Here is a 10,571-nt window from a genome sequence, read left to right on the forward strand (position 1 = left end):
CCAACGTCAGTCCACTGTCTGTCTATGTCTCCCAGTGGTAACCCTCATCTCTCTGGACAGAGGAAAGCTTGCCGTCAACACCACCAGGCAGGAGAGACAGATTCGAGTGACAGGGGTTTCCTATCTCCTTCTTTCTTGAGCCTGGCAGTCACTGTACCTCACAGCCATGAGAGGCGGACACGCCAGGCTGGGCACTGGGTGATGCCAGCCTGTCGAAGATGCAGCAAAGGTACTGCTTGGAATAAATAGCATCTGGATCACAGGATGTGAATTTGCTCCAGAGGGCTAATGACAGGGACGCCCTGGAGCTGTTCTGATGCCTAGAAGCCTTAGAACATGCGTGTCCCAAGGACCATCCTTTGTATGTGACACCCAAGCACCTGGGGGTTCCACTGAGGAGGCTACTGGGTCACCTTGGGTCTTCTTCACAAAGGACCTGTGTTCGACAATGGACATGGCTTTCAGTCCCTTCTTGACACTACACTTGGCTTTGTTCCTTGGAGTTGCCCGTCCTTGGGTCTGAGTGCCCTTCGATATCATGGCCCTTGGCTTCTGGTCTTGTGTTACTGTTGCCTCTGGACACCTCACTGTAGTGCACAGACTGTAACCTGCAGAGTGGTAAGAAATCCCTAGCCTTCCCTTTGCCACAGAGGGAACTGTGTGTGGTCCCAAAAAGTGTGTGTTTGCCTTCTTTGGCTCCAATTTTTAAAAGTGGGTGTAATGTTTTGCCCTTAACAAGCTGAGGTCTATAAAATACGTCTAACATCTAAGTGTTCCGTGCTGCAGAAAATATACCTATTAGTTTGGGAGGCCTTTGTATAGCATTAGCACAATACCTATGGGAAATTTTAATTAACACTTTGCTCAAGATAGTATTTCAGGCAGACATATATATGTGGGGTCCAATGAACAGTCCTCATATTGAATGAGTTTAACTTCTAATCTGGGGGAGACCAGGCCTGCAGAAGGTGGGCACAGGGTTCAGGTATGTCCCGTGTGGCATGCAGGTATCCCATGCACGAAGAGGGGCCTTCCTGGGAGAGGGGTCTGAGTGAGCCCCAGCTCAGGTTGCAAGGGGCTGTTGGGGACAGAGGAAAAAGCACTCGAGCAGCATGTTTTCTCTCTAGACTGAGGGCACGAGGCAAATTGCGTCAATTCTCAGAGGCCCAATTTATTTTCTCATTTGTCCAGGGGAGACAATACCACCTGACCCTCCAATTTCAGAGCTGTTTTGAGTTTAAAAGAAAACCAATACATATGGAGCTCCAATAAAAAATAAACAACGCTCTATAAATATAAAGGTATCAGCTAAGCTGCGTTTCCCTTCACACTGACAGGTACGACAGAGACGCTGAATGTCCGCCTACACCCCACCTGGGAGCAGGAGGGTTCCTTGCTGAGGGTCCCTTTCTGGGACACGTTCATAGCTTTCTTTCTGATGCTGCTGAAAGTTGTCTGGCATTCAGAAGGGAACAAGGGAAGTTTTGTGAATTTGGACATGAGAAGCCTTCCGTTTGGTCCCAAATGCTGGCAGCCCTCTTAAAAAGTGAAAACATTAAAAACCAGATGATCTCATAGGTCTTTTCTACCCCTGAAACAGATGGTGTGATTCACATACATTTGACATAAATGTACCAGGTTGTGATGATTTGCCTCATTATGCTCAGCTGAAGAGTGGATTAACGGGCAATAATTTGCTGAGAATGTAAAGCATGACCTCCAATTAAAACAGAAGGTGGGAGTGGGTTGTCTCATGGTTAAAGCAATGAACTATGACTCAAGGCTCTGAGTTTCTAATCACAGATCTGTAACCCTGTATGTGACAATAGGAGGCTTGCTGTGAGACCTTCAAGACTACCCTTAATATGTATGTGCTGGTCACCCATCCTTAAAAGCACTGTCATAAGTCCTCTCTCTGAGAACAGTGTGGGTGGTAATTAATGGTTAATAACACTAAAGAGAGAGGCATCAGTAAAGATGCTAAATCCAAATGTCTATGATACCTCAGCGAGTATTCAGGCTATTACCTAGAGATGCTAGAAATATGCAAGTTCCACAGTTTCCAGAAGGTCTCTCTGTTGCTTTCCCCCTTCAAGTCAACCATCTACCCCATCCAGCACTGCGCAACAGACTTTCTGCCATACATGACGGAAATATTTTGTTTACTCTGTTCAGCAGCAGCTACCACTTGCAGATACTGAGCACTTGAAATATGCCGGGTGAGGCTTAGCAACTACATTTTACATTTACTTTAATTTTAATTAGTTGAAATGTATATGTAAATAGCCAGATCTGGCTAATAGAAACCATACTGCACCATACTGCTTTAGCTAATTCAAACCTCCTCAAAGCATCTGCATGAAGGTGCGGCTGAAAAGGTAGTAGAAATTAATTAATTAGTCTTTATGCTCAAAACAGGTGTTTTTTCCTTTTTTTTTCCTCCCCCCAAGTTGGTGGGAGAGTGGCTGCAACCAGAGTCTGAAGTGCAAGATTACCAAAACCAAACCAATAATAAAAGTCTCCCCACATGTCTGTACCATTTCCCTCTCTTTTCACAGGCATTAAAATAAGACATCTCAACTCATTAACAAAAAACTAAGCTAGACTGCTTTCTTCTAAAGCAAAACTTTCCGATACAAACATGGGAAAATAACTAGTAAGAAGAGGTTCAAGGGAAACAGAAGGCTCACTCTACTATTTTCGGATCACCTCCGAGGAGACCTCCAGAAGCACCGGCAGGCACTCTGCCACGGATTATTCTTTGTCAAGAGCTGCTCATGATCCCCAGCTCTGCTCACCTCTGTTGTTCGAACTCCGCTCCCCTCCCTTCCCCGGCGACACATGGCCACGATACCCCATGAGTGAAAATCACGTGCTGTCTCTCACTCCCTCCAGACATAGCATGTCTTTTCTTTTCCATCTCTCTCATATAAATTCTGTGGCAGGAAACCGTGCATGCATACTATGCAAAACTTTGAGATCTTACTTACCCACCTTTCCCCTGCAATCCCATGGCCAAAGAGGAGTTTGAACAGTGGCTGTTCTCCCTAATCCATCCTTACCCTTGAAATGAACTTTCTCAAAACTCCACATGTATAAAGAATTTATTCTTCCTACATGCCTTGGATTATTTCCCTGCCTTGTGTATCTATCTTTTTTCCCTTGAAAGGTGCCTTTCTCAGGTATTCTAAGCTCTGATACTGGAACAGGGGTCTGGTCACACTAATTCTCCTTGTGCACTGCCTAGCCCGTGTCTGTTGCCATTAGGGGCTTAATCAGTGCTTCCTCAGGGTGGATAAGACTCTTGGACTCTATGGGATTTTTAAAGCTTTTGGGTTTTAGGGTACTTTTTTCAGTTCAACATATTCCAGAAAACAATACATCTTTTGCCTCTGTAGGATTTGTTGAGGGGAGTGGATTAGGCTTGGTTCTTTTGGGGAAGGACTTCAGAACTGGTCATCTATTTCTCAGGTAGATGTCATGATTATTGGAAGGTTAGGAAAACAGCTTTGACCTCAGCCAGCAGTTGCCTGATTGGCACAAGAGGAAGAAAGTTAGTGATAAATACATTCCCGGTCCCCATTTTCTCAAAAGTGAAATGGAAAAAGAATAAACATCCTTATTCCTGAAACAGCAACAGTGCCCTGCAAAAAGACTGGTATGTAGGACTACCAAGACTGCGTGAGGATCTTTGTAGCTCATTCCAGTTGGGAGCCAGTTGAAAGTAAGACCCAGGAAGAACAATGGCTCCTCATAGCCACCTGCCCGCTAGTCTCCTGACTTCTAGGTTCACCTCCTTGCTCGTGTATTTTCTAAGATTATTTTAAAACAGACAATCATTCATTCCATTCATTCAGTTAATTTTTCTTAACTGAAAAATTAGAGTGTAAATACATACAAATTTAATTAAAATTTGAGGCTCACCTAGTAATAATAAAAGTGCTCCCTCTTTTCCAAGTTAAAAAGCCTACAACAATATTGCAGTGTTCTCAAAGTGAGTAAGTGGATCAGCTACATCAGCATCACCTGGGAACTTGTTAGAAATGTAAATCCTTGCGCCCCACCCCAGATCCACCAGAGGAGAAACTCTGGGGGCAGGGCCCAGCAATCTGTGTTCATAAAAAAGATAACCTCCATGTGATTCTGCACCAACATGTGAGAACTGCTGCTTTAAACCAATGTGGAAATCATAAGAACTACTCAATTTTGTACTTGTAGTGTACTAAACAAGTATCCCTAAGATGTCAAATCTTTCCCGATTCCATAAATAAGGTCTGGCCCAATGGTAAACATGTCCAGCCAAGAATCCCTAGTTCTGAATTCTAACTGATTTGCGTGTTGTGCTGCCTGGGATCGGGTCGAGCCTCCCCTACATCCCCCAGGAGGCTCCACGAGGGTCTAAGATGGGCAGGCACTTCTGAGCTGAGCCACCTGTGCTCATCTGCTTCCTGGTGGGAGACGCAGGGGCTCAAAGGGGGCACAGAGGGGGGAGCAGTGATGCTGGAAATCTATGAATTTTCCATCGATCTTAATAATTCCTTTTTTGAGGGGAACCAATATATAGTATTTTTCAATCACTATTTCACAAATCACAATCCAAAAAAAGACAGTGCTTATAAGATTTTTTTAAAAAAATGGGCATCTTTGCAGATAACCGCTTGTGAGCTGCATGAAACCGTGCACCCTTCAGGCTGAGAATGGTGATGACAGAGGGCAGCATTCTAGAGAAGTCACGGTCCATGTGTGTGTCTGCTTACCCCCCGCCCAGATCCCTGACCCCCAATCACAAATACTTCCTAACCAGTATCTTCCAGTCACAGACATTCTGGCTTTAAATCCTGTCCTTTCCTAGTCCCTCACAACTACCCTCCATTTGTAAGGGGGATTATTACACTCTATCATCCACATGATCCAAAGGCTTTCAAATTTCTGTTTGATAACAGTGTTTGCTCACGTAACCTTGTATTTGTGTGCCCTACGAACACAAGGGCAGAAGAATGTCAAAGCACCAGAGGCACAGTAGCATTTTATGAGATTTCTCATCACAGGAACAACCTCCATCCTAAGAGAAATGGAAATGCAAACTCTCCTCCGTAACTTTTCTCACTTGAAATCACGCCTCTCATCACGACCTATTACACCCACACAGTCATGTGCCATAGGCACTGCACATGGTCTCCAACATTTCAAAGGCTCAAAAGATATTTTTAAAGCCAAAATACAATCTAGGTTGATATTCCACAAAGCAACTTTTTAAGGAAGAACAAAGTAATAGATTTTTATGCATGTGGGTAGTTAGCGAACTCACCAAAAGACTGAATGCAGCTGTCGATGAGATCGTCCAGGCTGGCTCCTTTGGCTAAATGTCCTAGAGACACCATCATGCGGAACTGGGTGATCTGGGCCAGGCTGGGATGAGAAGGGAAGGGGCTGCTGGCTGACTTTGCCTCTAGTTTTGCTTTAGTGGCAGCTCTGCAGCCATGAGAAGGTTTCCTGGGGAAAGAGGGGAGGCAGTGAGTGCAAGCCAAGCAGCCAGGGGACAGACTGGCAGCTCCAAGCTCTGAAGGCAGATTGGGCAGGAAAGGAGTAGAGATAAGACAATTAATCCTGAGAGTTGGGCTGATAGAAGACATACCCCTCCCACTTGGCAAACGCACCAAACGGACTGGTTGGCTGTTAAAGAGACATCTCCCAAGCAAATAATAAGGTAAGATTTCAGGGCTGCAACGAGGGCTCTTCAGTCTGGGATTAGAATTGCTTTGGCTTGCTGGCTCTGGCTCCTGAACCAGAGAGGCAGAGGCCAGGCCACGTAGGTAGTCCTTAGCTCCTACCAATATTTTAGCTGGAAGTCCACTGACTTGGGTCTGAAGCATTGTTTTATTTGGTCTCATCTTCAACTAAATTCATTCATCTTGAGTAATACCAGAGATGCTGCAGAAGGTCAGGTGGCCTCAAAAACACCTCTGAACTTTAGGGGAGAAGTCAAAGACTAAGGACCCATGTGCAAGGGAGAGGATTTACAGTGGAGGTGTTCAGATTTTCAGCTAATCTTGCCTTTCTCACAAATCTTGAAGATTCCGTTTTCCATTGTTGATAATACTGGCAATCATTATATGTCAGTTTTTACCACTAAATATTATCATTCCATCAAGTCCTTAATTGGGGAATACTGATTTCAAAAAAAAAAAAAAAAAAAAGCAGAGCTTATGTGAGCTTTATTTCAGAATTGAATGTAAAAGGAGAGGTCTGGATCCGGAAATGGCTTAGGAATCCAATAGGTCACCTATGTTCTCTCTCAATTAGCTTTTGTCTTTGGTCATGACCTCATCAGTACAGGTCAAGTTGTTTGCAAAATGACGAAGTATTTTACTTTCTTTCCTATTTAAATACACAGATGCATATCTATAATCTTTTCAGGTTTAATAGTGATGGGTGTCGTTGCTGGTTAACTTCTTTGAACATATAATTAATTCTGTGGCTTTGGTTCTTTCAGAGTTTACGACCGAAGAGGAGACAAAAAAATTTGTACCTCAAATCCATAACTTTAGCCACTCACTATATATTTTGATAAACACATAAGGGCATTAGTTAATAAGTACTTATTCTATTAGTAAGACACTGTGATAAGCCAGAGGGGAAGGGGACTGGAGTGAGACAGTCTATGTGAGGTACTCTGTAAACTGTAAGACATACTCCTTACATTAGTTATTGCTGCTGTTGTAGAAAGGTAAACTAGAAGTTCCTTAATTCAAAAGTCTAGTTGGAGAATCAGACCTACACCATGAAAAGACAGCTCTATAAATCTTAAGTGTCCTGTGGGTGTCAAGCCTAAGAAGCATGATGTTCTCAGAAGAGAGAGAACCAGTTCCAGGTGGAGTGTTGGGGGAAGCTGCTCCAGTAAGATATAATCTCATCCCCCAGAAGGGGCTGAAATGCTTTGATCAAAATGAAATGCTGGGGGCACACATGGATTCTCTGCTAAAAGAGAGTGTACTGAACTACGGGCCACCCGGTACACAGCCAGACTAGTGGAGGGAAGACCATGCCCTCTGATCTGTTTCAAACTAGCTCCATGGCGCTGGTCCGGCAGTGACCACTGGACTCTGCTTTTGGCCTGGGGTGGGCCCAGTGAAATTGCATCAACAACTGGCTACTCAGAATCTACTAACCCAAGGAAGTGATTTCTGAAAGATCAAGTTGGTGTTACAGGACTTAAGTTTCTGACCATTACTGATTTTTATCCAGGCCCTGTGATAACCCCAGGATCAGATCAGTATCTGAAATCAAGAGAAAGTAATAATGACCATAATGAAATTAGCACCTATGATATCACATGCACCGTACTGGGAGGTTTAAATGATTTTTAAAGCCTACACCCCAGAAAGAGATCACCTCCATTACATGAAGTTGAAACTGAATCTAAAAGCTGCTAAATGACATAGCTACGGCTGTACAGCTCATATGTGCTAGATCTGGGATTTGTACCTGATGCCTCTCTGGCTTTATTTGATAAATATTTACTGTGCTTGGGACCATACAACTTTCACTACATTAGAATTAGAAGGAGACTGCCACAGAGAGGCTGAAAAGTTTAAGACTCAAAAATCATCCAAAAGCATAGCTGATAACATAAAGTCTCCACCTCATACCCTCCTGTGGGCCCCTTGAACAGTCTTCAGAGCTGGGCAGGCTCTTGATGGTCACGTTCCAAACTTTCATATACATATGTGGAGGTCCAGGCTCAGAAAGGCAATGCCACTGGAGCAGAGGCTGGTAGAAGCTGGGCCTCCTCCGCCCCACGCTTGGTTCCCCGGCCAGGCTCCCTTCCCCTCCTAGAAGTACAGACAACTCTCTAAACCTGGTGCTCGTTGTCCAGTGTTGGAAACACTTCTGCCTCCGTTGCTGCCTTTCCACCATGAAGACCCCCCACCAAGGCAAAGGCAGGAAAGATGAAAATGAAGTCCTTCTCAAGAGAAGTCTTTTTCTCTTAGGCCTTCCAAAGAGAGGCGGCCACTGGACTCAACCGCAGGCCACAGGCCCTATCTCCATATACGGCTCTTTCCCCTGGGGCTGCGAGGTGTTAATCTCTGTCTCTCAACTGTGGGATCCAGGAAACATTCCATTTTCTCTCTCGGTTGGTGGCATCGACCACTGAGGACTCTGAAAAGTGCGCTGGCTCTAATTCTGGTAATGCTTCCTAATGTCAGCCGTAGGGGAAACCACTATGGCTCACAAGGTGATTCTTAGAGGCAGATGCTTTTATCAGAACTAAGAGGGAACTAAGGGTAGATCCACACAGAAAGAAAAAGAGTGTGAAGGGAGTATTTAGGGTAGGGGGAAGGGAAGGTGAAAAATGTAATCTGGGAGAATGGAGGCCAAAGAGACGCACAGTTTGGGCCCAAAACACCAGGGAGAAGAGATGCTACTAAAAACCACACTGCATCCCGAGAGGTCTGGGAAGATAGGGTTATCTGCGCCATAAAGTAGGAAACTTGGCTCTTTGGCTGCTCAGTCTCTTGACTGCTGCTTCCTGACAAACCTTCAAACCACTCGGTCTTCTGGTGAAAGGCCTACAGATAAGGATGTAGAAAATGTTTCATTATAGGTAGATCTAAGAGTATTTAAAAAATCATAGAAAGAATACTCTAAGTCTCCAAAGGCATATTTTTAAAGGACTGGAGCCAAATGTTCCCATGTAAATTAAAACATAAAATAAAAAAATAAGGCCAAAGAGAAACACATTAACTTGAAGGGGTTTTCTGAGACTATGAGTGGCCAAGGCTGCATGGAATTTGCCTCAGGAAGCAAGGAGGCGGTGGAAACTCTGACCTGGCTCAGGTGAAATCCTCTCCAGCACAGGTGCCTCAGCAGAGGGCACACACTTTCAGGTTGAACTTTTTAGGAAAACTAGCCAAGAAGAGTGAGTTAAGCGATGAAACGGAGGAATGAGAACACAGACTTCCACAACTTTCTCTGCAGCAGAAGATGGCTTTGCTTGGCTTCTGGTTAGGATTCTTTCCAGTCCTGTCCTCTCCCTCAGCCCTCTAATGTATACTCAATTTAACTTACAGACACCCCTCCCCTCAATCTAGGGAAGGTGCAGGGCTGCACCCCGGGGCAAACACCGTCAGGGTGCCGGAGTGCAGAAAGGGCCAAGAACCTTCGGCTCCAAAAAAGTCCAGCAGAGCAAACCTTCCTGCCTCTCGCGGGCATGTCTTTGCGAGCCGGTCACACTAGAGTCCAGAGGAAGTTGGGAAGAGCGCACTGACGTGCTGTGCCCAGGCCCTCCCTGCTCTAAGGGGGCACACTCAAAGTTGCCTGCAACCCCCCCCCCCCAGGCCTCTTTCCCCTGCCAAAAGACTTTGCACTACCACACTAACTTCATCTTCGAGACGCTCCTAACACATCTCTCTAGAATCGCAGTGGGGGTGGAGGGGCGCATAGTTTCCACCCAGAAGGCTGTATGTTTCAGGGACCGCCACTCGCTCCCTGCAAACGGCCGCTGGCCTTTCCGGGCCCTGCCCCGGATCCGCAGGGCAGGGAGAGGCCGGCAGGTGGCGCTGCCGGAGCCCCGGGACCGCAGCAGGTGCGGGTGGTACGGAAAGTCCGCGAGTGGGAGAGACCCAGGTGCCGGACGCCGGGGAGCCGGGACGGGGTGGGGAGGGCCGTCGGTGCAACTCCGGAGCTCGTGGCGCGCACGACCCAGCTCCCCGCCCCTCTTGCCCGGTCGCCCGCTTCCCCGGACTTGAGCCGAGACCCTGGCCTGCCGCCGCCCGGACCCCGGGTCAGCAACTTCCCGTAGAAGGAGGCACCCATGTCGCCCGCCCCACTCACCCCCTCCCCCCGTCCCCTGAGAGGGCTCGCGGGGTCGCCCGCCCCAAGGAAGGAAGACGGCGCCGCCGAGGCCCCGGGCCCCTACTCACCTCGGAGCCTCTCTCGCCTTGCCCAGGGTGCCCATGGCCGCGGCCGGCGCTCCCGCGGCCGCCTCACCTAGCGCGGCGGGACGGGCTCCGCGGGGCGCGGCGCATCGCCACCGCCGCCCCCGGCCGCCCACACGCCGTTCTCGCAGCCGGCGAGCCCGCCCGAGGCGCACCCGCAGGCACAAAGTTTCTGTGAGCGCGCCCTCTCGCCCTCACGCGCGCGCGCACTCTCTCGCCCGCACCAACCACCTGACACGCGCTGATGCTATCGGTGTAGGAAATGTGTGGCGCTCTCGGGCTCCTCTCCGAAGCCCGCCCCCATCCAGCGCGAGCGCCCCGCGGCGCAGCCCGCCGCTCCCCGCCCCCGGGTCAAGTCTGAAGGGGAGCCGAGGGCTGGGGAAGCTCCGGGGGCACCGCGGGGGAGGTGCCAGCCCGGCGGCGCGCTGGGGTCCCCGCCCCCGCATTCCAGTCCGGCCTCGCGGAGGACCCCGGGGCCCTTCGCAGGCCCCCTTGTACGTGTCAGAGGGCAGCCGGGGTGGGGTAAGGAACTAACGCTCAGGTGTGGATCTGCCTTAGCCCGCTCCTCCTGGGCCTTCTTGGTAGCAATTTGCGGGACTTTGGCCGGAGATTGGCGCCCTGCACTCCCGCGGG

At 48.1% G+C, this 10,571-nt stretch overlaps 1 protein-coding gene across 1 annotated transcript in view; it reads right to left on the reverse strand.

Annotated features, from left to right (window-relative positions):
- Nucleotides 1-10,025, reverse strand: part of RASGRP1 (RAS guanyl releasing protein 1) — a 78,280-nt gene extending 68,255 nt beyond the window's left edge. Inside the window, exons 1-2 of the mRNA XM_049613303.1 lie at nucleotides 9,924-10,025; nucleotides 5,309-5,493 (exon numbers count right to left, since the gene is read on the reverse strand). Coding sequence (XP_049469260.1) covers nucleotides 5,309-5,493; nucleotides 9,924-9,958 — 220 coding nt within the window. The 5' untranslated portion in view covers nucleotides 9,959-10,025. The remainder of the gene's footprint in view (nucleotides 1-5,308; nucleotides 5,494-9,923) is intronic.
- Nucleotides 10,026-10,571: the final 546 nt, after the last annotated feature.

Source organism: Panthera uncia (genome assembly GCF_023721935.1).
Source record: "Panthera uncia isolate 11264 chromosome B3 unlocalized genomic scaffold, Puncia_PCG_1.0 HiC_scaffold_1, whole genome shotgun sequence".
NCBI lineage: Eukaryota > Metazoa > Chordata > Mammalia > Carnivora > Felidae > Panthera > Panthera uncia.